Raw genomic sequence first — 27,427 nt, 5'->3', positions numbered from 1 at the left:
AATGTATGCCTAATTGATACAACCAGGAGGGCTTGCACTCAGCCCTTCCAGAGCCTGGGGCCAGTGACAGTGCCATGCTGTGCAAGGGTGGGACAAGGGTCTCTGCAGTTCCCATAGCTCCCTCTGGAGCACCACCCCAGTGGCTGCACCAACCTCTCCAGCTCTACCATCCAGAGGATATGTGTGGTATTGTGTTCCCCCAAAATATTGTGTGTTCCCCTAATAAACTTATCTGGGGTCAGAGAACAGGACAGCCACAGTATTAAACATGAGGACAGGCAGTGGTAGCACACGCCTTTAATCCCAGCACTTGGGAGGCAGCGCCAGGCAAATCTCTGAGTTCAAGGCCACATTGGAAACAGCCAGGCATGGTGACACACACCTTTAATCCCAGAAAGAGAGCCTTTAATCGCAGGGAGTGATGGCAGAGAACAGAAAGATATATAGGTCGTGAAAACCAGGCACCAGAGCTGGTTAAGCAATTGGCTGGTTAAGCTTTTAGGCTTTGGAGCAGCACAGTTCAGCTGAGGTTCATGTGGATGAGGACTCAGAAGCTTCCAGTCTGAAGAAATAAGACCAGCTGAGGAACTGGCGAGGTGAGGTAGCTGTGGTTTGTTCTGCTTCTCTGATCTTCCAGCATTCACCCCAATAACTGGCCTCGGTTTTGATTTTATTAATAAGACCTGTTAAGATTCCTGCTACAGATATGTGCAAGCTCTTACGATAGATGCAGCACAGGAGTTAATAAGTCTAAGTGTTCTGTCTCTTCTGTAAGTGGGAGCAAGAGACCTGTCCTGGAGCTGCTGGGAGGATGCAGTGAGACAGAGTGCCAAATATCCAAGAGACCTACCCAACACTGTCTAACTCCCCAACACACTCCCCATGTCTACCCCAACACTCCTGGCTCCCCAGCACCCTTCCTCACCCCACCTCCATATTCTGCTTCCCCAATACCCTCCCTGTGCTTGGCCAATCTGCTTCCCCAATAATCTTTAAATAATTTTTTTCTTCAAAAAACCCCAAGCCAGGCCAGGATAGGATGCCTTTCCCTGCCCTACCCAGTCTCCTCAGTTCTACATGTTCATCCAGATCCGTTAATGATCAAAGGGAGGTTCATTAGCCATACTGTGGTACTGGTCAACAGTAGTGGAAACACCTTCAAAAACAGGACAAAGCATTACCACAGAACCTAAGGCCCAAAGAACCCAGAGGGGAAAGCCATGAACTGGGGATAGAAGGGGCAGATGGGACCTGGACTTGGGTGGGAACAGGCTGAGAACTGGATGCAGTATGGGAAGTACTCTAGACACAGGTGGTATTCACTGCTTTATGTGTGCAACAACACAGTGAGGCATCCATGATCAGACCAAGCCAGGCTCCAACCACAGATATGAGAAATGAGACCACTTCCCCAAAATGAAAGCTACCAGTAAGATCCCAAGACCTCAAACCAGACTGAAAAATCATGTACCCCACAGACAGAGGAGTTCTGTCAGTCCCCATGACAGAGCAGAGCAGAAGGCACTCACAGCCTGGGCCAGGGCTGCTGCACCTCTGAGTCCCACAGACCAATGAGGCGATCCGCTTCCCTCCAGCCAGACAGGAGGGCCCCGTGTGTGGTGGAATAAAATGTCCGATGTGTGGCTTCCCCAGCGAAGAGTATCTGGAGCTGCAGAAAACAGACTGTATTAGAACAGGGATGCAAATGGGACAGCTGTGGAGAAATACACAGAAAACAGAGCCCCTGGCCACCCATCCGCAAATGTGCAGAAGACATCGCTGCCCACGCCAGGCAGGTGTGTGAGTACTAAGAGATTCCCAGGTGGTAGGGCCCTGAACCATGACCAGAAGAGTTGCTGAACTACCATGGGAGAGTGGGGCTAAACTGAATACACCACATAGTGGTAAGAAGTCACTGCCAACATCTAAAAGTGACACGGCAATAGCAAGCTGACAAGGACCATGAGGCACCTGGAAAACTGAACAGTGACTACCAAGTGATACTGAGTAGAGCTATCTGAGACACCTGGAAAACTGAACAGTGACTACCAGGTGATACTGAGTAGCTGTCTTAGAGATATGCACCGGAATATCTGCATGGAGGCATACTCAATAAGTTAAGGGACAATGGGCAGATCCTGCTGCGGGTGGAGCACCTACTGCCCCACCTACTGCTCTACAATTGATGATTTCCATAATTAAATTGTTTTGAAACAGGGTCTCACTATGTGGCTCTGGCTGGCTTGACTGACTCTCACTTTGTATACCAGGCTAGCCTAGAACCTGTAGTGACGTTTCTAGCTGGGATTACAAAGGCCTGAGCTACCATGCCCCCCCCAAATGTCTTAAAGTGACAGTGTGAACATGTGCTTTCAATCTTAGAATCAGATGGAGAGCTGTGGGAAGTGTCAGTAAGTGGCAGAGTACCTGCCTGGCATGCTCAGGGCTTCATCCCCAACACAAGGAAAAAGAACCAAAACAGCCGGAAGCAGAGTCTGGGGAGAAGATGGTATTCCTACCAGCTACTTTTGTTTCATTTTATTTCTGTAGCAAGCACTGTAAAAGTCCTTAAACCATGGGTATGTGTGGTTCTGATATGAATAACACATTTTTCATTTGGGTCTGAATTTGTTGAGACTGTCTTACTAGCCTTGGCTGATCCAAAACTTGTTCTATTGACCAAACTGGCTGTAGACACAAAACAGTTCTCCTGCCTCTGCCTCCTGAGTGCTGAGATTATGAGTATATGCCAGCACATTCAACTTTAAGTTACTCCTATTTTCAAAAAGAAAATGGCTCTGAGTCTTTGAGATCACTGCCCACCCATCACTCACACCACATCAAGTTTAGGCCTTAGCAGCAGGATCCCCAGTGGCTCACACCAAGGCAGGCCACTATACCTGGGTACCAGTTTCATCAGCAGGGAGGGGCTGAGCCAGCACATCTAGGTCATCACCAGTACTGCCAACAGCCACATAGCTGTAGGAACCTCGGGTGTATGGGGCACTGTGCCACCGAGACCTCAGCACACTCTTGGCCGCAGGCATTTGTGGGTTTCCTGAAACACAGAGATGCAGTATGTTAACCCAGAACTCCAACTAACCTGGAAGAAAAGCAAGCCAGTGTGTGTTTTCCTAAGGCATCCTGTCTCAGATGCTCTTCCAGCACCACACAGGGACAGCTGGTGCCAATAAGCAACACCATGAGATGCCTCCTGAAAGTGAACTGACATGCCCTTCTGAGCCTCAGTTTCCCTACCTGAAAGCACCTGACTAGGGACAACTGTATGTACTGTGGGTGGAAGATTTTAGAAAATAAAACTAGCAAGTGTTTGCAAACCGTTACTAGCCCATTACCCAGGAAGATGGTTGTCTTGGAAATGTGCAGAGCAGAATCCATTCTTCCCTGTTCTGGGTTTACTTCCTCTTTAGAGACTGGCCAATAAGAGCATATGGCTGGGGAGTACCTGTCACTCTCCGGAGTACTTGGGTTAGAGAAAGAAGCACTTCTTCATCCGACAGAGTCTCCATAAACTCTGACTCCAGGCCAGCAATAAACCCACAGAGCACATGTGAAGACCTGTATGCACAGAAAGATAGAGATGGATGCGCTGGCCACAACCCACACTATGCCAGGGCCAACACCACCCAGAATAGTCCCCCAGAGCTCTCCCAGGGTCTCAGCTATTTACACAACACTAAGGCAGCGTGTGCTGCTTCCACTCCGTCACTTGTACCAATGTGCAAGAGAAGAGGGGTTCAACTGTCCCTCCGAGAATGGAAGGCTCAACAAGCCACACCAGTAGGCTCCATGTTCTTCACCGCCAGGCACACCGGGCGAGGGGGGAAGGGTTCCGATTTCACCTGAAAAAGGTCCTTGGTGAAATAATAAAAGCTGCTGGTTTTATTAAATTTTGGCCCTTGGCTGCATTTTCCTCTATCTGGGTGAAGAAATAAGAAGGGGCATAAAGAACTTTCAGAATGCCTTCGGTGAGTCTGGGGCCAACGGACCTAGCACTTCCTCCACACACCTCCTCATTATATACAGGGACACCTCGTCAACCACAATACTGAGCAGATATTTTCTCAGGGGAAAGAAAGCTCACAGTACATATTGATAACAATGAAATCTAAGCTCTCAAGCGAAACCTGGAATTTCAGCAAAATTGTATATGTTGCCAACAGTGTAACAGCTTCTACTGATAGTCTTCAAATACCAGGGTGATACTGATAAACTTAGCTTTGGACATTACTGCACGAACCAACATTCTCTGAATGACACAAATTGTGTCAAGGGAAAGCCAGTCAATTAGCCATAGGCTCCGTGAGAGGCCCTGTCTTGAAAAACTGGGTAGGGAGTGACAGAGAAAGATCCCTGAAGTCAACCTCTAGCCTCCACACATAGTAAGCACACACACATATTTAGAAACACACAGGGTGGGGGGGGACATATTTTCTCAAACAAGTTGAATTTAAAAGGTGGCAGTTTTGCTTGTCTTTAATTCTCACTGATACCTGGCCTAACAGAAGACACAGGATTCTCAGCCGCTTCCGTCCTCATTTATACTGAACTTTATTTAGACAGATATGGAGTTAGGAAAAAGGAACAGTGGAGTGCGAGAGAAGGCTTAATGGTAAAGGAGCACTGGCTTCTCTTCCAGAGGACCAAGGGTTCGATTCCTAGCTCCCACATCGTGGCTAACAACCCTCTCTAACTCCAGTTCCAGGGAGTTGCCCTCTGTTGGCCTCCTCAAGCTCTGCACGAATATACAGGTACAGACATACATGTACAGACATACATGCAGAGAAAACACCCACACATACACAAGAAATCTTAAGAAAAAGAGAATCATATTCATGTGATTTTTCAGAAAATGTTGTTTTTCAATGCCAGTGAGACATGGAGTCTAAGTCCACGGCAGCCATGGCCTGTTTCCACACTCCTTGAGGGTCAGGTGCACTCCTATGAAATGCCTCCCTCCCTCCCTTCCTCCCCCCCAGGCAGAAGGCTGCTCTGCAGCTGTGGGCTCCTGCTGCCACTTAGTCTTTTAGGCTAAGAACACGGCCCTTTCCTGCCAGGTCTCTAAGTGGAGTGCGGACTTCTTCCTCCACACGACATTAGTTCAATGTGTTCTGATGCTATCAGAATCAGTCCCATCTGAGACCATGCATGGTGGTACTTCCTGAATTAGTACCTAGTCCGTGTACACTGCTTTACAGGATGGCTGAGTCATCCTATAGACTTTCATCTGTGGGTCTTATCTATGTTTTGTAGATAGGATTTCACTATATGGCCCAGACTAGCCTCAAACTCATGTTCTTCCTGCCTCAGCCTACCTAGTATAAGGATTACAGGAGTATATCACCACATCTGGTTAACTGTGGGTCTCTGAAGGGTCTTTCGAACCCATTTAAGTACTACTTCTCCAGGTGTAGACAGATCCATACTTCAGATTTCTTTGTATCTACAAATCACAACATCCTACAGAATTTCAATACTTTTTTTTTTTTTTAGAATGGACATTCCAAGAGTCCAAGAACACATTCTGGGCCTCCGTTTGTCTCTCAGGGAGCCAGGCTGCAGTATGTAACCAACACTTTGGGAGCTCATGTCCCTCCTCCAGTTAAACGCCCAGAAACCCCGGTATGAGCACACCCAGCTGGGTCCTCCACCAGGCTAAGAGGAGCAAGCGGGTAAGAGCTTCCCTGGAGCTCCTCGATGCATACATACTCAAAAGGAGGCAGGACCACAAAGCCAATGAGTTTCTTGAACCAGGTGTCTTGGAGTGAGAGGGCTGTGTCCTGTAGGGGTGATGTGTCCTCCCATACCACCTGGATGAACTGGCAGTCGGGCTCCCAGAAGGGCTCCTCAAACTCCAAAAAGATTTTGTTGTTGGTACCAAAGCCTAATTTTTGGATGGCTTCTGCCTTTTTGGCAGGCAGTGGTGGCTCAAAGAAGGTATCTTGATGTTCTTTGAGAAAACCTGCAATTCAGAATTGGATGTGGTTTAAGATACGGGTCCTGTGGTGCACGCCTTTAATCCCAGCACTCGGGAGGCAGAGGCAGGAGGATCTCTATGAGTTAGAGGCCAGCCTGGGCTACAGAGTGAGATCCAGGACAGCAAAAAGTTACATTTTAACTAGAATCTCCATCAACAGGAACCTGACTTGATTGTACAAAGGGCTTCTAAGCATCTCATACGTTCATTCAGGTCCCTGGAGATAAATTCCAAAGGCTGGACCATCAGGACTCAAGGTTGACCGCTACCAAATGCTGGAGGGGTACTACAGACCCCCTCATCACAGACTCTGTGGGGACATCTCACTCCTGACCTTCCATTTCTAACTGCCAGTCACACTGCTCAGGGTCAGTCTATAGTAGTCACCACACAAATTTCACCCAGAAGGCTTGTTTTGCCTTTTACTGTGCTAGAAATTGAACCCGGGGCCTCATACATGCAAGCACTCTGTCACTGAACACACTTAGATGAGTCTAAATAGAAAAAAAAAAAAAAAATTAGCCACAGTCAGACAAACAACAGTCAAACCAGAGGAGAGAACATCTGCTTGAAGCCAGTAAGAAAGGAAGGGCAAGGCCTTTTCCCAGCACGTGGGAGGCATAAGCAGGTGGATCTGAGTTTTTGACACCAGCCTGGTTAACACAGTGAGTTCCAGGCCATCCAGGGCTATATGGTGAGACCCTGTCTCAAAATAAAAATTAAAACTTAAAAAAGGAAGGATGGAAATCAGTACAACAGGAAGCCAGCAAGGCCACAAGCAGGCACATGACAGGGACAATTTCCCCATACACAGTGGGCATGGGAGAGGAGGCTTCCTATCTAGGTCTTCAAGAACAAACTGTTCCTCAATCTATGATGATGTAGCCACAGAAGCACTTGGAAATGTACATGTAAACACCATGTGAAACAGAGCAGAGAGAACTCCTAGACTCCCACCAGTATTTATTAATAATGACATCTCTACACAAGAAAGTATTAGCGGGTGTGGCAGCTCATGCCTGTAACTCCAGCACTCAGTGGGATGAGGCAGGAGGGCTACACCTGCTACAAAATGTGATAGGAGTGCTTTCATCCATCTAAAAATCCCTAGAGGAAAACATGAAGTCAACCGCTGAGCAAATACCCAGAGCCAAGGGAGGGTAGGAAAAACCAGGGGCCACTGGTGCCTGGGGTAGGGATATAGACAGAAAACTTGATCAGAAAAAGTGAGTTCTACCTAAGGGCACGGTGACGATGACATGATGAGCAGGCAGGCGGGTACCATCTTCACACTCCACCAACACAGGGAAGGTCTCCCCTGGAAAAGCAGCTTCCTGGAAGGACCCATTCCAGTGAATGGTCTTCACCGGCTTGTCAAAAACCACTGAATCCTTGGGCAAGGAAGCCAGTATGCAGTTGGTAAGTCCTTGGTAACCACTAGAAGAGAAAGAGAAGTTGATTTGTGGCAAACCAGGCTCTGGAAGGGTAGCCATGGCAGAAAGAAGACATCCAAGGTGCCACCAGCTTCAATCGGAGCATCATTCAAAGCCAGAAAGAGAGGCAGAGTGCCTTGGTGGGGCAATCCCTTAAAACACAAGACCATTTAACATCTACTTCCTGGCTAATGAGGGTCACAAAACTGACTAGGTCACATGAGAATTAGAGCTCCCCACTACCACACCAGGCCCATGTTTGTGCACTTCCTGAGTCACAAATGCCTACCAGCTGAACAGAAGCCTTGGGCTTGATGGGGGGTAGTGGGGGAGCAGCCCTGCCAAATGTTTATGTGCCTGGCAACAGGTACAGCCCCGACTACCATAGGGGAGCAACCTTCTAGCTCCTATGTACCTGAATGAAGCACCTTGTGTAACACCTGGCACACTAGAGGCCCCAGGAAATCAGAAGAAATGAGCATTCAAGATAGTTCCTTCTCAATTTCCTAGAAACATTCTTGCTAAAACAAACAGAACTAAGAGCAAAAGCAACCAATTTCTCTGAATGGGGAGGGCAGTTCCCTCACCTGCCCACTCCGGGCCTCCTCTCTCTCCTTTTTCCCTCCTTTCTCCAGCCTAGTGCCTCTGCCCCGACAGGATGGGCAGAGCTGGCAGAGCTGTGACCCATACCCAGCCAAGGTGCAATCCAGTCCCGGCAGCACTGTATACTCCCCGAACGGTGCAAGGGCCACCAGGTCCATGCTGTGGGTGCCACTCACGCAACACTCTATATTGAAGAAGGCATTCAGGATAGCCAGCTTGAGTTTCTTCGTGTCCTCATCCTCAGTCCAGTTGGCCACCTGCTGACTTAGCTCCTTCTTGAGGAACTCTCCAACGCTGGCCACTGGGGTCTCGGGTGCATTCAGGAACTCTCTGGTCCGGTCTATCAGTCCATAGTACAGACTGGCCATCTCTGTCACCAGCTCCGGGATCACACATGCTCCAGAGCTGGAATAGCTCACGGAGGGCAGGGCCACGTGCCCTCCTGTCTCCACCAGCTGGTTCTCCTCTGATAACTCTTTCTCCCCCAGGAGACCAAATTTCGCAGCCAGCTGGAAGACAGGATTGCCCTGGGAGGGCCCATGGATCCAGTGTGCACCCAGCTCCACTACACCACCTAGGAGGGCACAGGAAATGCTACCTGTAAGCTTTCTCTCCAGAAAAACCAGTCCCACCCTTTCCCAAGCATACTACTCTTGAGGACATCTTGAGAGTCACAAGGTCCCATTGTATACCAGGACCTCAGGATCCCTCGGGTCAAGTGGTTCCCCAAAGGCAAGGCTCACTAGATCAAGCTTGACCAGATCAAGCTTAGGGAAATCCTGGGGAGAGGCAAGACGGCCTGTACCAGCTTCTGAGGACACTTAAAGAGAAACCGAGAGGAACACCCCCACCCCACCCCACCCCACCCCCGGGCTGAGCAAGGAAACTGCAGGGTCCTAGGTTGCCTTCCCTGGTGTGTACTCCAACTTTGGGCAGTTCACTTTCGGGGTCTGGTGAACATGGGTGTGTGTTCCTTTACCCCAAGAGCCTGAAAAAGCTTCCTGGATTAGTACCAGTCGGATGGGGTCCAGGGTCGGTCAAGGGGCCCAAGGGGCGGTTACCGAAGCAGCGTTCTGAGCGGATTCGGCCCCCAGCGCGGGCAGTGGCCTCCAGGACTCGCAGGTGTGGAGCAGCCGAGTGGCTGCAGAGTCTCTGCGCAGCGGCCAGCCCCGCGATGCCGCCGCCCACCACCAGCACCCGCGGGCCGCCGGAAGCCATAGCTTGTTCAGGGTCCTCCAGCGACCGGTGGCCGTAGGCTGCCCTAGCAGAGGCGGGCGGGGCGGGGCCAGAGGCGGGGAACTAGGTGGAGCTATGTAGGGAAGGAGCAAGAGAGTGTGCGTGGGGCTGGAGGTGGGGTGAGGGGTGGGGCCTATGGGGAGCCGGAGGGACCAGGCGGAAGACAGGCGAGGGCCCGGCAGCCTTGATGAACATTCGGAACTGGACCCGAAGAGAGGGAGGTGGATGTCTCGTGGCCTGCACTGTGTCATCACTGTGTGATCCACGTAGGCTAGTGGCTCCCGGATGCGTCCAAGCTCCAGGTGCTCTGAGCCACGCCCCTCCTGTTTGGATCCGCCCACAGTCGCCTTAAGAGGGGTGTGGGTGTGGCTGCCATTCGTCAATGTGAGCCAGCATCCCTACTTGGTCTTCCGGAGGCATCCTTCCCGGCTCCTATAAGCACAGAGTGCACCATAGCTCTAGTCTCCTTTCTGCTGGAGTATCAGCTCAAAGTGGAATCTGCTAGGAAATGTATAGTCCTTGACCCCCATGCTTACTCAAAGCGTGAAGACAGGGATCCTTTAAGCTGAGAACACTGATTGGGCCAAGCTCTGCTAGAGCAGCACTCACAGGCTAAGGGGTATTATAGAATATTAAGGTGTGTTGCTTTTGTTTATGTTGCATTTGTTTAACTCTGTGAAGCTGTGTTGCTTTGCCTGTCTAAAACACCTGATGGTCTAATAAAGAGCTGAATGGCCAATAGTGAGGCAGGGGAGAGAAATTGGTGGGGCTGGTAAGTGGAGAGGATAAATAGAAGGAGAAATCTGGGAGGAAAGAAGAAAGAGCCAAAGAAAGAGGAGGACATCAGGGAGCAGCCACCCAGATACACAGCAAGCCAGAGTAAGATTTACAGAAGCAAGAGATCAGGAAAATCCCAGAGGAAAAAAAGACAGAATAATTTAAAATTAAGGAAAGCTGACAAGAAACAAGCCAGGTTAAGGCCAAGTGTTTATAATTAAGAATAAGCCTCCGTGTGTGATTTATTATTGGGAGCTGGGTGGTGGGACGCCCAAAAGAGTAAAAAAACAAGCAGACAGCAGAGGGGCGAAGATGTCTTTGCCCCTTCACTCACTCCCCCCACTCAGAGCAAGCAGAAGTGGCAATAGGGAAATAAAACTCACTAGCTGTACGCCACGGGTGCTGGCTCTGACAGGGGTGGGAACCGTGAGCCTGTGTGTGAATCCCTTTCTGGAGAAGGTATCTTCTAAAGAGCAGGTGGTACGTGCCCTCCACTCAGCTCTTAGAACATCACCCTTGTTCACTTGCACAGTTAGTGTGTTTAACAGGCTCTTGGGAGTTGGGAGCTGAAGCTGACCTCCAAAGAAAAGATAGCAAAGGCATCCCACCCTACATCTATCAAAGAAATGGACCTAGAGACAAAGAACTCTACCAGGCCTGGTTCACCCAAAATTCCAGTCTTTAATACCCACCATTTTCCTCTACCCATTCTCAAAACTTCTGTTAACAGTTTGGTTTCACCAGACATAGAAAATCAAGTTGGAACTGATGTGAAAACTTTCTTCCTGCTGGCTAGTTTTCATAGGGCCAAAAGTTGCTATGCATGCTGCTGTAGGAGAAAAGTCACCAATGCTATTACAGTGTCAGTACCCACATACTACAACACTGACTGCCAAGTAAGATGTGTCCACTGGCCCATAGGAGCACAAAGGTTATAAAGATAACCAACTGGATTAGATTGAAGACCTGCTCCAAAGAAGAGAATTCATGCTTATTACAGTAAACCAGACCTAAAGTTTAGGAGGTCTTGGGCCCTAGAGGGGAAGGAGAGATCATTTTGCTAAATCTAAATGTTTATGTTTGGTTGTTTGTTGTTGGTTTTTTTTTCTGTTGTTTGGTTGGTTGGTTTGGGGTTTTTTTTAATTTATTTTGTTTTGTTTTTGAGACAGGTTTCTCTGTATAGCCCTAGCTGTCCTGGAACTCACTCTGTAGACCAGGCTGGCCTCAAACTTGGAGATCTGCCTGCCTCTGCCTACCAAGTGCTGGAATTAAAGGTGTGCACCACCACCGCCTGGCTTGTGTTTATGTTTTTACTCACAGGTTAATGCTGCTCTCAACCTTGACCAGAGATGTTTCTTCTGCAGTGAGCAGCAATTAATGCAGAGACTCACAACTAGTCCAAGTGCTGAGAATAAAGTGACAACATTGAATAGAACATCTGAATCATCATCCACCCCCCAAGGCTCAGGGAACATCAAAGAGAGGGAAGGAAAACATACGAGCCCTGGGGTCGAGACATCACATATTGCTCTTCCAGAGGACTGGCGTTCAGTTCCCAGGCCAGCACCCATATCAGGTGGTTCACAAGCACCTGTAACTCTAGCTTCAGGGATCTGATTCTCCCTTCAAGCCTCTGTGGGCACCCATGCATACATGGTATACATACACACATGAATTAAAAGCTAATAACATTTTTGAAATAAAAAAATGTAACACCCAGAGGATGGAGAGGCATGCTATGAAATACAGTCTTCTGGACATGATATGGCACTGCATTCATGCACACGCTGCAGCAATGATGACCTACATAAGATCAAGCCAATATCTATCAGCATTCTAACAGGCAGCACTAATTGGACACAGTGGATTGCCAAAAGGAGGAAGTGCCATGAAGGGGAAGGGGGATGCGTTGAAGGTGCTTGGGGAAGTAGGAAAGATAGTCAGGGATTGATAACATCAAGATACATCATTTATACTATGAAACTTAAAAGATAAGCAAGAGATCTTTAAAAATTCTGTTAACAGAACAGCCTGGGACCCAGCGCCCTTGCCCTTCAAGCACAGACTCGATAGGTTAACCTGTCTCAGTTGGTGTGTATATTTTTGGTTTCTCATTCATCTTTTCTATAAAATTGGTTTTTTGTTGGGGAGGGGTTAAAGGGGGGCTTATATAGTCCAGGCTGGCCTCAAACTTGCTGTGTAGGCATGACTGATCTTGAACTCCTGACCCTCTTTCCTGAACTTCCCTAGTGGAGCTACTGTGTACCCCACCATGCCTGACTTTTCCTATACAATTGTAACCCTGCTACAGGAAAGACATAGTCTGCAAATACATCTATTTTCATTTACCAGTTCCTATGTTAATTTCTTTGGGATACAGGAAAATTGAGGTGGAAACTTTTTTTTTGTTTTGTTTTGTTTTGTTTTGTTTTGTTTTTCAAGACAGGGTTTCTCTGTGTAGCTTTGGTGCCTGTCCTGGAGCTCGCTCTGTAGACCAAGCTAGCCTTGAACTCACAGAGATCTGCCTGGCTCTGCCTCCCAAATGCTAGGATTAAAGGTGTGCGCCACCACTGCCCGGAGAGGTGGAAACTTTGGATGAAGTGCCTGGTAATAACACTTTGGACCTCCAGAGGTACAGGGCAGGGACAGCAGTGTTTCTTGTCTCCTAGATGTAGCACCACAGTCTGAATCAAAAGGCTGCCCTGCAGCTAGGGTAGTCACATGCTCATAAACAGACCACTGGAGACTAGGCAGATACAGTCACATGCTTGTCCCTCCAAAGGCAGGAGGGCCATGTTTGACACCACAGATGATACCTCCTATGTGACTGACTTAACCAAATCAGGCTTGTTCATTTTTGTTTTAAAAAAAGCTTATCAATATAGAATTTTCATGTACTTCACCCACATGATGTGTATAAGCCAGAGGCTTTCCATACTAGCAGAGTTGTACAGCCACAACAAAGTCCAAAATGTTTTCATCACCCTGTTCTGGGTGGTTCATATGAAGAGTTAGTTAGGCAGGATGAGGCCCCTGTGTATGGCTGTCACTGATCGTGATGCTTTCAAGGTTTTTCCACATTACATTGTGTATCAGTACTTACTCCTTTTCATATTGGAGTGGAATTCAAGCCTTTGGGCACGCTAGGCAAGAATGTTACCACTGAGCTGTACCTTCAGTCTCCACAGTATATTCTAACACATTAAACGGCATCCATTGGCCCAGTATGGTTCCACATGCCTTTAATCCCAGCATTTGTGAAACAAAGACTGTTATGAAATATTCCTTTGCACTGTGTGAAGAAATGTCACTGTGACTAGTTTAATAAAAAGCTGAACATCTGGTACCTAGGATTTTCAGGCACAGAGAACACTGGGAAGAAGAAAGGGGGAGTAGACAGACAGAGAAGAAGCAACATGGGCAGTACAGAGTAAAGGTAATAAAACCACAAGACAAAAAGTAGATTGATAAAAAACGGTTAATTTAAGTTGTAAGAGCTCGTTAGTAACAAGCCTAAGCTATTGGCCAAGCTTTCATAATTAATAATAAGTCTCCGTGTGGTGATTTGAGAGCTTGCAGGAGGGACAGAAAAAAACCCACCTACAAAAGATAGGCAGATTCCAGACCAGCAAGTGTTATATAGAAGACCCTGTTTAAAAAAAAAAAAAAAAAAACAAAACAAAACAAAACAAAAACAAACAAAAACAAAAAACAAAAAAGTCTAAGGTGTCCACTATACAAACACAGGATCTCTGATGGACATTTAGGCTATTTCCACTTTTTGGTCCTTGTGACTAATGCTGCTTATGTACCTACAAACTGCTGTGAGGCTGTGTTTTCATTTCTCTTGGGTATCCACCTAGAAGTGGGTTTGCTGTTTTAACTTTTGAGACAATCACAGGCTCCCAAAGTGGCCATTCTTAGGGCTGACGGTTATGGCTATGCAGCGCAGGGCCAGAGTTCAATCTCCAATAACATGTACACACATACACCTCACAAAGGCAAAGTGACCACACCAATTTGTACTCCCACCACTTAAGTTGAATAAGGTAGGAAAGACCAATTATTAGATATAGTGATTTATTTACTGACTTATGTAAAGCATTGCTTGTATTTGCCAAGTGTGGCTTCAGTTGCTGTCTGAAACAGAATGACCTAGAGAAATAGCTGAAACAATGGGTCATTCCCCTTAACAACCTGCTGACTGCCACATAGTCTTCTGTAAAACCTCACTGGTTTGCCTGTCTGCCCCCCCCCCACCCCTGCCATGGTCTTAGAGTATAAAATGAAAACACAAACTAGACCTGGCTCAAAGCCTTTCAGGAGCCATCCTGGCTTCAGTCCACCGGTGACATCTCCTCTCTTCCACTTTCATTGGTGTCTGAGGACTTATTCCAGAAAGATCCCCACAACACCACCAATGTCGAAGGCTCCAACTTTCCCACATGCCTTCCCACACTTACTGTTAACTTTTTGTTACACTCAGCCTTATAAGGTATAAGTGGGCTTGATTTGTATTTCCCTAGTGACTAATCTTCTCATATCCCTCAGACATGACATCTTCATTGAAGAAATGCATGTTCATCCTTTGTTCTTTACCGCTCAATTGGCTCTTGCTATTGGGTTGGAAGAGTGTGTTGGATAGTCTAGACACAAGGCCTTTACCAGATGTAAGACTTGCAGAGAGTTTTCTCTGATCCTGCTGTGTCTTGTGCCCCCAGTCTTGATGGCTTTGTGGAATCCAGTTTATACTTGCGATGGCTCTTCTTGTTTGCCAATGTGACTACATCACAGGGCACATCTGCTAGGGATTTTCCTTGACTGGATGATTTGAGGTAAGAAGACCACCCTAAATCTGGGCCACACCCTCTTGTGGCAGCCTATGTAAAGGACATGGAAGAAAGAAGCTTTTGCTTTTGGCCTGCTCACCCTCACTCTCACTGGCCAGTTCATATATCCTGCTGTTGAGGCATCCCCTCACTGATATCAGAGCTTCTTCTGGATTCTGATTATGCTGACCAGCTGAGCCCCCCAGCCTTATGGACTGAACATGTATTGGATTCTTGAACTTTCCATCAGGAGATAGTCTTTGTTGGACTAACTGGATCACAGCCTGCAAGCCCCAGAATGCACAGGGAACCCTGAGAGACATGGGGACATTCCTTCCTCCAGGCAGGTACCCCGAAACTGTTCCCCCTTCTCTCATGGGAACCTCCCCCAGGAACAAGCAGAAACAGTGTGATCATCCTGCCTCCTGCTGAAGAAAGAGTGTTTCATTTTGCCTCTTTACCTTGGGGTCATATGCAGCAGACCCACTGTGATCAGGGGTTCTAAGCCCACAGAACCACCAAGAGTTTTATAGGCAGGTGCCAAGCACCTGGGTAGTGGGGTCGAGCTGTGTCTAGAAGTCATCTCAGGCTCCACCCAGCCAGTGGTCCTCACATGTGATACGGCATCTCTCCTCTCAGCCCAGGTATGTCCGTGCATGTAAGGAGCCAAGGGAAATACCTTCTATCGGTTCTATTCCTCTGGAGAACCCTGACAAATATAATAATCTCACTCTTCTTCTGTCCCTAAACTCAGAGAACAGATCTTAACACCAGCCCCACATTGCTAGATAAACCCTTGTTTGAGCCATTTCATTTTGGTACTACTGTCACTGTAGCTTGGCCTGTGCCTATATAAAGCTCCTTACCAGCAAAGGTTTGTTGGTGATCTGTATCTGTTCATATTCTACCTTAGTCTTGAAATAAAGTTTGCTAACTTTCTCTTGGTTCGAATTGTTTTCTTTACATTATCAATTTTAGGGGCTGGAGAGATGGCTCAGCGGTTAAGAGCACACTGGCTGTTCTTCCAGAGGTTCTGAGTTCAATTCCCAGCAACCACATGGTGGCTCACAACCATCTGTAATGAGATCTGGTGCCCTCCTCTGGCCTGCAGTCATACATGTAGACAGAACACTGTATATGTCGTAAATAAATAACTTTAAAAAATAAATTATCAATTTTGCTTTTGTCTGTAGATGCTATCCCAGTGTTTGCAGGACCAGGGCAAGAATACAAAAAAAAGTCCTGATTAATACTTGCTAAACATTTCAAAGTTATAATTCAAGATAATTTACGTGAATAAAACCTCGGCTTTCTTTTAAATGTATGTGAATCTTCCCATCTAGTAAAAACACAGCTATTCCTAACGTGGTGTTATGAAGCTAGTTAGCTGCCACATAAAGAATGCCTCTCCAGTGGAGTATGGTGGCGCACGCCTTTAATCCCCCCCATTGAGAGGCAGAGGCAGGCGGATCTCTGTGAGACCAGCAGACAGCCGGCAGGGCTATATAGTGAGACCCTGTCACAAAACTAAACAAAACCACCTCTCACTTTACCGCTTGGCTACATCTACAATCACACCTTCCAGCGGTCAAGACCGACAGCACACGCCAGCGCAGGGGAAAAGACACAGCTGCCTCTTCCAGCCTGTCCCTTGGTACTGTGCACCAGCCATGGGCACAACACCAACGCAGAACATCAGCAGCCTTCTCAAAGAACTGCAGCCCTGCATCGGCGACCAAGCTCCCCACCCCGCCCCACCTGGCCTACGGCATCACCCCGCCCAGGTCACCCGTCTGTCCTCTTCGGCTTCCGTCTCCAGCTAGCCGGGATCTGGGGCGGAGCGATTCTGCAGGCGGGGCGATTCTGCAGGCCGGGCGATTCTGCAGGCGGGACTAGCGTCTCTGCGCCATGGCGGCCCTGCGTGCTTTGCTGCCCCGACCTTGCAGCTCACTTTTGTCCTCAGTCCGCTACCCAGAACTTCGGCGCTTCGCCTCGGGTGAGTGCGGACACCAGCGGGGTCCGTCACCCCACTATGGGTAGACTCTCTCCTCGGAGCCTCGGGCTGGTTTCTTAAACTCCAGCCTCCACGCACCCTCACTTGATCCTGGACCGTCTCTCCTGACTCCAGATCATTTGTCTGACCTACACTTCCACAAGCATGCACTCCCAACGCTTGACTCTGAAGTACTTAGACCCTGGATTCGAGTACTCATCCCCACACCTAAATCCAGATTTCTAGCTTGAAGCTCCTCCCACCCTTGCTCCTCCTTCGGAGCCCCCACCTCCACTGCTCGCCTGATCCCTTGCCCAATTCTATACCCTACTCAATTCTTGACCCTTTAATCTTATCTTAGTCTCACCTAACAAGTCCAGCCTGCGCTTAGCACCTAGAAGCCCTGTCTGTTGGGAGGGTCCTGGCTGTAATGGCAGCTTCTCAACCCAGTAAGTGGCAGGACCTCTAGCAAGCTGGGACCATGCATGTTGGCTGTGCAACTCCATGTGCATTTAGGTAGCTTTAAGAGACTATGAAGGTAGGTTAAGCAAGGCAATCTGAGTATTGGGGAAGGTTTGTCTACAGTGCCTCCTGTCCAGTGCCTTTTGGTCCACTGCCCTTGCCTGATAGTGTCCTTCACACCGTCCAATCAGCGTAGACCATACTGACACACCCACTTTCCTTCCCAGCCAGCCCGATAGTCCCTGCCTCCTCTCTCCTTGGCTGGACTCTCCTACAGCCATCTGGTTGGTGTTCCCGTGTCACCGGGAATTTTTGGCCATCCCCTGAGGCTAGCTAGGGCTTCTGCACCTCAACCTGGATTGGCTGTCCTGTCCTGGCTCCACTGAATGGCAGGCATCCTACTGTTCAACAGTGCACCTTACACATAAGTTACTTCACACAAGCACTGTGTTAAGGAACAAAACACCCAGAACACAGATCCTCACTTTCAGACTTATCTTCCTGCTCCTAAGTCCATGAGCTGTACCCCCCAAGTCTGAATTGGCTGCTCCTCCAGGTCCCCTAATGGTGCTTTACATGAGCCTCTGTCGCAGCAGATGTACTGCTCCAGCAGGTCCTAGGCTCTGTCCTGCTCTCACCTGGTGTCATGGTCTGGAAAGTGCTGGCATATGGGGTGTGGAGGTGTGTGTGTTGGGGGGGAGGGGGCATGTGACTGTGCTAGGGTTTTCTTTTTTGTTATTTCTGTTTGTTTTATGAGACAGGATCTTACTACGTAGCTCTCTGGCTGGCCTGGAACTACCCAGGCTAGCCTGGAACTCACAAAGATACACCTGTATCTGCCTCCTGAGTGCTAGGATTAAAGGCATTTTAATGTGCCATTGCTACCATGCCTGGGTAGATCATAGCCAGAACTCCAGGCTGACAGTCTAAGGATGGTACAGAGTCCCCTGTCTTTACCTGTATCAGTCAGGGTTCTATAAAAGAGCAGAACTGAATATATATTCTATTTGCTAATGTATAATATACATATATATTAATAGGGGGTTATTAGAGTGACTTACAGGCTTCAGTCTGAGTAGTCCAACAATGGCTGTCCTCTGATGGAAAGGCCAAGGATTCAGTTGGTGTTCAGTCCAAGAGACTGGATATTTCAGCAGTCCCAATCTGGTTTTGGAGCCCAGGGAAGTCCTAGAGAGCTGGGGGTCTTCAGTGTACATTGGAATCCCAAAGAAATAGGTTCCAACACCAGAGAAGGAATGCCTAAGAACAGATTAGATTGGGCCCAAAGAGAGATGGCTCAGTGGTTAAGAGCACTGGCTATTCTTCCAAGATCCTGAGTTCAATTCCCAACAGCCACATGGTGGCTCACAACTACGTGTAATGAGATCTCATGCCCTCTTCTAACATAAAGGCATACATGCAGGCAGAACACTGTATACATAATAAATTAATAAATAAATCTTTGGGAAAAAAGAATAGATTAGATGCGCTTGCCATTGAAAGTGAGGGCAAAAAAGCAAAATCTTCCTTCCATGTACTTTTATGTAAGCTGCCACCAAAGATGTAGCCCAGATTTAGGGTCCGGTCTTCTTATCTCAAATGATCCAGCTCAAATCCTCCACAGGTAGCTTGAGCTTTAGTTGATTCCAGATGTGGTCAAATTGACAACCACAATTGGCCACCACAGTGCCTTTAATATCTTTATGATGACAATCCACTTTTGACCTCTCTCCCCAGGTGCTAACTTTCAGTACATCATCACAGAGAAGAAAGGAAAGAATAGCAGCGTGGGGCTGATCCAGCTAAACCGCCCCAAAGCACTCAACGCACTTTGCAATGGCCTGATCGAGGAGCTCAACCAAGCACTGGAGACCTTTGAGAAAGATCCTGCTGTGGGGGCCATTGTGCTCACTGGTGGGGAGAAGGCATTTGCAGGTGTGCAGGGCAGCCATGGTGGTAGAGAGTATCGGGTACGGTGGTCTGTGGGAAGCAGCAAAAAGGACCAGTTTCTCTGTGATGGGAGAGGTGGCTTAGGATATACTAACATGTAAAGTAAGCTGTGTAGAAGAGCAGTTCTGTGTGTTGAACATTCAGGTATGTTCAGGTCCTCACTGGTCAGGTGAAATAACCAGCATAAGCCCGGCCTCTCTGAGTGTACCTAGCATCCACTGCCTGCCTCAATCCCCAACATTACCTTCCTATAACAGACAGCTTGGTGAGTTGTTGGTCCATGTATCAGCTGTTCCCACTGTTATGGGAAATGTCCCCAGGCCCTGTGCATGGGGATACAGGACTGAGAAGTTCTCTGATGTCTGGTAATTGGAAGCTTGCTTCTGTCTGCCTCAAGCTGGAGCGGACATCAAGGAAATGCAGAACCAGACATTCCAGGACTGTTACAACAGCAAGTTCCTGAGCCACTGGGACCAGATCACCCGGGTCAAGAAGCCAGTCATTGCAGCTGTCAATGGTTATGCTGTAAGTATCAGCCCCAGAGGTCTCCTGTGCAAGGTGCAAGGAACTACGCTTGTGTAAATAAGGTATAGCAAAGATCTGTGTCTTTAAAAGGCCCATGGTGTCTTTTGGTAACTGCTTGGTTGATGGAGGCTCATTGACTAATTCCCAGGTATGTTAATGAGCTTTTCTGTTTCTGTTCAATTGCTACAGTGGCTATACTACACGGGTGAAGGCTGTGAGTGTTTTGTGTGCACACTAGGGTTCCTGCTTCACTAGGCCATTGAGAAATGCAGGGCTAGTGGGAAAAATGTGATTAATTTATTACGTATGCATGAGTATTCTGTCTGCAGGCCAGAAGAGGGCGCCAGATCTCATTGTAGATGGCTGTGAGCCACCATGTGGTTGCTGGGAATTGAACTCAGGACCTCTGGAAGAACAGCCAGTGCTCTTAACCTCTGAGCCATCTCTCCAGCCCCCACATGCTGATTATTTAATGAAACCCATCCCTGGGGGTGGTCAGCTGTCCTGTCTAGCTGATTTTGAGTCACTGTGTTAGGCTGTGTTATTCACCACAAAGCCAAAAGTCTTTATTTACTGCCTGGCCCTTTGCATAAAAGTCTACAAGCCCCTGGTAAGCATCATCTCTCTTATAGGTTAACATTTGCTGTTACCTGACTCTGTTTCATGGTTTTAGAAAAGTTCCTTAAGCAAATGGAGTGATTTTTTTTTTTCTCTGCCAGGACTCCTCTGGTAAAATCCACCTGCTTATGAACAATTTTTTTTTTTTCAGCTTGGTGGGGGCTGTGAACTTGCGATGATGTGTGATATCATCTATGCTGGTGAGAAAGCCCAGTTTGGACAGCCAGAAATCCTGCTGGGGACCATCCCAGGTGAGAATGTGTCAGCTGTAACAAGGCAAGCCTGAGTCTCACACCATGGCTTGCATCCAAACACAGGCCCCACATGGACAGCTCTTGTCTGTTGGGTTTTCTCTCTGCCAACTAGAACCTGAAAGACAGAGCAGATGAAGCTCAGCACAGTCTGAGAGCGAGCTTCAGGCCATGTCCAGCTCTTATGAATATACAGATCCCAAATCTGACAATATCACACCGAGTGGGCAGTGGCTATTAGCCACGGTGGTTCTTTCCTGCTCATGATTCATACACCCTCAAGAGTTTTGTACACCCAGAGCTTGGTAGAGAGATGAGTAGCCGTGGGCTTGCACCGAAAACTCTGTCCCATATGACTCTGGCTCTGTTCACTCCTATGTTGCTGGCATAGCAGGTCAGGTGGCCTTCCTGAGTTCAACACATCAGACTGTGGAATTCTCACTCCCCACTGCCTGGGAAAGCTCTGAGATGTTGAGAAAGCAATTCCATTGCTGGCGGGGAGGGGGGCAGAGAGGGCCACCTGTTAGACCTGGCAGGAGAAGGTGAACGCTCAAAGAGAAAAGACTTCAGCCCTCAGGAAAGAGACGGTACTCAGAGGAGGCCTCCACTGCTCTCTGGGTTTGACCAGCCTTGTTCTGAGACCCTGGACAGTGGGTTCAATATTCAGGTCTGTAGAGAAGAAGACTGATGCTGGGATTTGGTCCAGCACGTGCTTTCAGGGAGACCTAGAACCTTCTAGGTCGGTGGGGAAAAAGCCAATCTAATTTTTATTTCTTCCTTTTTAATGCAGAGAAGGAACCCAGGGCCTAGTGCATGCTAAACCTCTGTCACTGAGCTGCATCCCAGACCTGAGTTTCTTCTCAATGTCACTTGACAAAGAGCCAACTAAGACCACAGATCTCTGCTTGCAGGTGCAGGAGGCACTCAGAGACTTACTCGCGCAGTTGGCAAGTCGCTAGCAATGGAGATGGTCCTCACTGGTGACCGCATTTCAGCCCAGGATGCCAAGCAAGCAGGTGGGGTATCTAATGTTGTGAGCTGGGGGAGAGTTGAGCTAAATTTGGTGTCCCCAGGGGTTACTAGCCTTAGAGTCCTAAGGTTCTGGCATTGGGTTTTATATCTTGAAATATGTCCTGCGCAAAAGAGTGGTAACCTATGTATAGGTTAGAAATAATAACATCTCTTCCTGGCAGGCGATGGTGGCACACGCCTTTAATTCCAGCACTTGGGAGGCAAAGGCTGGTGGATCTCTGTGAGTTCAAGGCCAGCATGAGTTCCAGGACAGGCTCCAAAGCTAAAGAGAAACCCTATCTCAAAAAGAAAACAAAACAAAACATCTCTTCCCACTGCCCTTTGAAGGCCCTTAAAGGGCAGCCCTTTCCCTGCCCTTGGCAGTGACTATAAACCTCAGGTTCTCTCTGCCATTTGATCCTGTAGAGAGCATAGCCTGTGTAACTTAGAGTTCAGGTACTGGAACCTAGCAGTAGAGAACACAGAGTCACCCACTATTGGGGATAGCCATCCCTTGTTTAGGCCCCAGAGGACTTGCCTCTCAGTGTCATTGGGTTCCAGAGGAAGTGGACGATGCTATTCCTGTATGCTATTCATACTTTTCATATTTTAGGTCTTGTAAGCAAGATTTTTCCTGTTGAAACACTGGTTGAAGAGGCCATCCAATGTGCAGAAAAAATTGCCAACAATTCCAAAATTATAGTAGCCATGGCGAAAGAATCTGTGAATGCAGGTAGGGATCTGCTGGGAAAAGAAAATGGGAAGAGTCCACAGGACTGCATAGATGAAGTTGTGCAGTTCCAGATTAACCCACCTTGTCCGAGGCAGCAATGGGAAGAAAGTTCTTGGAATTGTAGTTTGCCAGTGTTCCAGGTTTTGGTCACTCAAACGTCTGTCAAGATACTCTGAGTATCTCTTTATACCAAGACCCAAGACTGGGCCAGGCCTAGGACATAATGGCAATGCAGTGTCAAGCAAGACTAAGAATGGAGCCACAGCCCCTGAAGTCACTGGTCTGTGGTTCAAGGGAAAGCTGTCTCCGAGGACCTGGAGCCCATGCTCTGGTTATGCAAATGGGCTGTAGCCTGGTGTCTGCAGTAGCACAGGTCATGAAGCATCTTCATCAGCTCTCAGCTCATGAAGTTTGTCTGACTTGCCTTCCTCAGAGCTGCCTCATCCTTTTCTTTCTTCTTCTCTTTAAATGTACTCATTTATTTATTTCTTTATTTCACATTTTAATTTATTGAGGGGTTATCCCATGATGCACATGTGGAGGTCAGCAAATAATTTGAGGAATCAGTTGTCTCCTTCACCATAGGGGTTCCAGAGATTGAATTCCAGTTGTTATTAGGCTTGGCAACTGGCTGAGCCCTTTGTTTGGATTGTAAGGCAAGGTCTTACTCTATAACTGAAGCTGTCCTCAAACTCTGGATCCACCTGCCTCAGTTGCTAGGATTGGATGCATGTATCACCACACCAAGCTTGGAGTCTTTTTTGTAAAAATATATTTAGTTATTTATTAACATGTGTGTGAATTTATATACATGTGTGGGTGTATGTGGGTGTGTGTACCTTTCACTAGGGAGCCTTTTGAGGGTCTGGGGTTGTTCAGAGAGTCACCAGTCTGACTCAAGTTTGGGTTTTAGTAAATTAGAGGCTTTTTATTAAAAAGAGACTGGCCAGGACCACACCTGAGAGAATCCTTTAGGTAAGACCTGACTTTGTAACAGACATCCAGTAGGTGCCTGAGCCGTCCAAGCAAGTAAGCATTTCATACAAAAGCAGAACTTAGCAGTTAGCCTGTTTAATCTTGTACCAATAGGTACAAGACCTACAAGGTAATAATAGAGGGGGGATTACAAGGATTTGTGGTATACCTAGCTTGTTAAATAGGTACAAAGACCTGAATGGAGTTTTTGTGATTGTTTCAAGGATTTTACTTATTTTTATTTTATGTGCATTAGTGTTTGGCTGCATATATGTATGCACATCACACATGTGCATGGTGCAGCGGAGGACATGGAACCCCTTGGAACTGGAGCTACAGACAGTTGTGCACTTCCTTGTGGGTTCTAGGAAAGGAACCTGGGTTCTCTGTAAGAGGGCAAGTGCTCTTAGCCACTGAATCCTCTCTCCAGCCCCAGGAATGGAGGAGTCTTAATGTAATAGTTTATCTCATCCTTTGGATTGGCACTGTGTTTCTGCTCAGTGTCACATGTAGGGGCAAAAGATGTGACCTAGAAAGGTTATTGCTACCTCCAGAGGGGCCACCAGCCCTTCGGGGTTGCTGCTGGCCATGATCAGATGTGCTGTTGTCTAAAGAGCCAGCTGTGTGTGGAGCACATAGGGAGCACCTGAGGGTTCTAGGAAGATCACAGTGTCAGTCACAGCTCTGTCTTCCACATCAGTGTTCCACTAGACAGTGCTTTGCCCTGGAAAAGAAGCCCAGAGCAGATGCTGTCCCTGCTGCCTAGCCATTCTCCTCCATTCTTCAGGCTTTACCGTGCTCCTGTGTTCAGTTTTATCAACCACCTCAGGTTCTCACGGCTGGATAGATTCTGCTATTGGTCCTTTGTCCATTTCTGGTACTTTTTCCCTTCTGAGGGCCCTGGACTACCAGCATGGTGTTTAGGAAGCCTAAGAGAGCAGTTTGTTTCCATGGCTACCTCAATGTGGGCCGTGCACTTGAGAAGTGGGGAGAGCTGAATCAGCATGGGGGCCACACAGCCTGTAGCCCTCTCTGTGGATCACAGTCAGTCCAACACGGGTGCCCCACATTCAGCACTTGAGTTTGTAACTCCAGGTCTTCTTTTTCAGCCTTTGAAATGACCTTAACGGAAGGAAATAAGCTGGAGAAGAAGCTCTTCTACTCTACATTTGCCACTGTGAGTAGCAAGTATCCTGCTTAGGGTTCCAGTTCATTTCTGTTGCAGAAGCTGCAGAAAATTTCTGACTGCAGAAGGGCCCATTACACCACTAAACAGCAGCTTCTGTATTTAAAGTAGAATTTGTAACTGGGCACAGTAGTCCCAAAACTTGGGAATCAGGGAACAAGGAGAACTGCTTGAGCCCTGGAGTTTGAGACCAGCCTGTGAACACACAGAGAAACCATCTCTTTGTTTGTTTGTTTTTGTTTTGTTTTGCAAGACAAGGTTTCTCTGTGTAGCTTTGTGCCTTTCCTGGAACTCACTCTGTAGCCCAGGCTGGCCTTGAACTCACAGAGATCCACCTGCCTCTGCCTCCTGAGTGCTGGGATTACAGGCGTGCGCCACCACTGCCTGGCTGAGAAACCATCTCTAAATATTGTTTATCCTGTATGTATACCTGTTTTGCCTACATGTATGTAAATATACTATATGCATGTCTGGTGCCTGCAGAGACCAGAAAAGGGTACTGAGTACGTTAGAACCGAAGTTACAGATTGTGGTGAGCCACCGTAGAAGTTTTGGGAACCAAACCCAGATCCTATTCAAGATCTTTGAACTGCTGGGCCATCTCTAACTACTATCCCACAACCCTATTTATTTTATTTTATTTATTTGTTTGTTTGTTTGTTTTTGAGACAAGGTCTCATTATGTAGCCCTGGCTAGCCTGGAACTCACTATGTAAACTAGACTGGACTTGAACTCACAGAGCTCTGCCTGCCCCTCCTAAGTGCTGAGATTAAAGGAGGGTGCCACCATGTTTGGCTACAGTTCACCTTTTATCAGAAGCTCATATTTCTAGGTGTTTTAAAGAGTCTTCTCATCATCAGATGCATTACCCATTGTCCCACTGGCCCAGTGCTAAGTGCTTTATTAAAAAAAAAAAAAAATTGGGGAGCTGGCTCAGCATTTAAGAGCTACTCTTCCAGAGGACCTGAGTTCACTTCCCAGCACCCACATCAGATGGCTCACAATCACCTGCAACTCCAGCTCCAGAGTGATATCACACCTTTGCCCTCTGTGTGCACCTGCACTTATCTGCACACACTCATAACACACAGACACACACACATACACACACACACACACACACACACACACACACACTTAAAATTTTAAAAAAGCTTTTAAATGGTTTGGGTCCCTAAGGAAGAATTGAAGATGTGTGCACATAGTGTGTCCACAGGCTAAGGAAGAGGCAGGTGTAAAGCAGAGTTCTATTGCCGCCCCACAGCTCTGAAAGTTTCCCAACTCAGACCCTGCCAGATCCAGAGGTGCTATGAACACGAGTTAACTGGTGCTCATGTCATGGCTCCTGATGGACTGTATCCTGGGTGGTATACATCCCCCATTCCCAAGCATAGCACTGTTTGTGGGGAATCCCATCCTTCATGGGCTACTGGTGGACCCACTGCAAAATCACCATCCTATCGGTGAGCTTGGAAAGCAGGCAAGGAGGAGGACGGAAGACCATCTCAAGATGCAGGCAGTCAGCCGAGGGGCTCACTAGGAAGATGCAAACTTCACCTCCCTTCTTCCTTTTCCTGCCAGAATGACCGGAAAGAAGGAATGGCCGCATTTGTGGAGAAGAGGAAGGCCAACTTCAAAGACCACTGAGAGCTGGCAGCTGAGCCTTGTGCCACCCTGGAGAGGAAAGCTCAGCCTGTCAATTGAGAGGCAAATAAATTCTCCTACAGAGTAGAGTAAGCCACAGTTCCTACCGCAGGCTTTGGGGCTGTGGCCACAGCTCAGGTACTCGTGGTGTGGCCTGCAACCTCCACCAGTGTTGGAAGTCAGTCTTCACAGTCTTCTAAATCAGAAATCTGGGACGCTTTCAAGGTGTCTTGATTTTTTATTTTTATTTTTTTTTACTTCACTTCAGGGACAGGTGTGTGCTTGGACCACCCATACCCCTGTCCACTGTCAACAGTGTCAACAGTGCACAGCTCAGGGTGTGGCTTCAAGTGAGAAGTGGCCCTGTCTGCTGATTCCAAGCGTACAATATTTCAATTAAAAGTGACTACTTCAGTTTAGTTTCAACTCACCTATAGTAGTCTCTAAAGAATGAATGTGTTTTCTAATTATTATTGCTGTTATTTTCTTATAGATAGGGTCTCACTATGTAACCCTGGCTGTCTGGAACTTACTATATAGACCAGGCTGGCCTTGAACTCTCAGAGATCCACCTGCCTCTGCTTCCTGGTGCTGGCATTAAAGGCGTGGGCCACCACTGCCGGGCTGTTTGTGTGTTTTTAACTTTACCATCTTAAGCACATCAAGTACACGTCAAGCATTTTCACATCAGAGTGCGGCCATCCCCACTACACACTGTCTCTCAACCGAAGCTCCCTATTCTGGAAGCAAAGTTTCAAGGTCTTTCTCATGGTTAAGCCTCCTCTCCCCCAAGAAGAGGGCACTGGACTCCCTGGGACTAGAGTTACAGAGAGTTGTGAGTCACCATGTGCTGGGGATCAAACCTGGGTCCTCTGGTGCTCTTAGCCATTGAACTATCTCTCCAGTCTCAGTGTTCACTTATTAAACTTGGGCACACAGGGATGTGTGTGTTAGCCATTGATTGAGCCACAGTCTAGAGGAACAAGCAGAAGAGGTGATCATTCAATAGGGGAAATCTTGAAACTGAGGCAATCGATTCATTAGTTATTTGTTTTTAACTTTTAAAAAGTGTATGAATGTTTTCTCTGTGTTTATGTCTGTGTACCACGTATGTGCCTGGTGACTCAGAGGCCAGAGGAGGGCATTGGGTTCCTTGGAACTGGAGTTACAGATGGTTGTGAGCCATCAAACCCCAGTCCTGT

General features: G+C 47.6%; 2 protein-coding genes across 3 annotated transcripts; one reads left to right on the top strand and one right to left on the bottom strand.

The window, feature by feature from the left end:
- Positions 1 to 658: 658 nt before the first annotated feature.
- Paox (polyamine oxidase) lies at positions 659 to 9,357 on the bottom strand. Of its 2 annotated transcripts, XM_036176983.1 has the most exons (7): positions 9,096 to 9,356; positions 8,122 to 8,608; positions 7,236 to 7,435; positions 5,731 to 5,983; positions 3,467 to 3,579; positions 2,901 to 3,058; positions 659 to 1,669 (listed from the first exon to the last, which is right to left on the bottom strand). In XM_036176983.1, exons 1-7 carry the CDS (start codon positions 9,250 to 9,252, stop codon positions 1,526 to 1,528), a joined length of 1,512 nt encoding a protein of 503 aa, XP_036032876.1. In that variant the 5' UTR covers positions 9,253 to 9,356; the 3' UTR covers positions 659 to 1,525. The 2 variants fall into 2 exon arrangements, with proteins under 2 accessions (XP_036032876.1, XP_036032877.1); XM_036176984.1 differs by lacking the exons at positions 659 to 1,669; positions 5,731 to 5,983 and having other exon boundaries at positions 2,998 to 3,058; positions 9,096 to 9,357.
- A 7,358-nt stretch (positions 9,358 to 16,715) lies between these two features.
- Echs1 (enoyl-CoA hydratase, short chain 1) lies at positions 16,716 to 26,847 on the top strand. The gene is made up of 8 exons (XM_036191379.1): positions 16,716 to 16,872; positions 19,069 to 19,266; positions 19,679 to 19,806; positions 20,576 to 20,675; positions 21,587 to 21,691; positions 22,300 to 22,419; positions 24,504 to 24,571; positions 26,163 to 26,847. Exons 1-8 carry the CDS (start codon positions 16,785 to 16,787, stop codon positions 26,226 to 26,228), a joined length of 873 nt encoding a protein of 290 aa, XP_036047272.1. The 5' UTR covers positions 16,716 to 16,784; the 3' UTR covers positions 26,229 to 26,847.
- Positions 26,848 to 27,427: the final 580 nt, after the last annotated feature.

Source organism: Onychomys torridus, chromosome 1 (genome assembly GCF_903995425.1).
Source record: "Onychomys torridus chromosome 1, mOncTor1.1, whole genome shotgun sequence".
Taxonomy (NCBI): Eukaryota; Metazoa; Chordata; class Mammalia; order Rodentia; family Cricetidae; genus Onychomys; species Onychomys torridus.
Note: the sequence above shows the minus strand (reverse complement) of the source record. Positions and strands in the feature narration are given on the sequence as shown.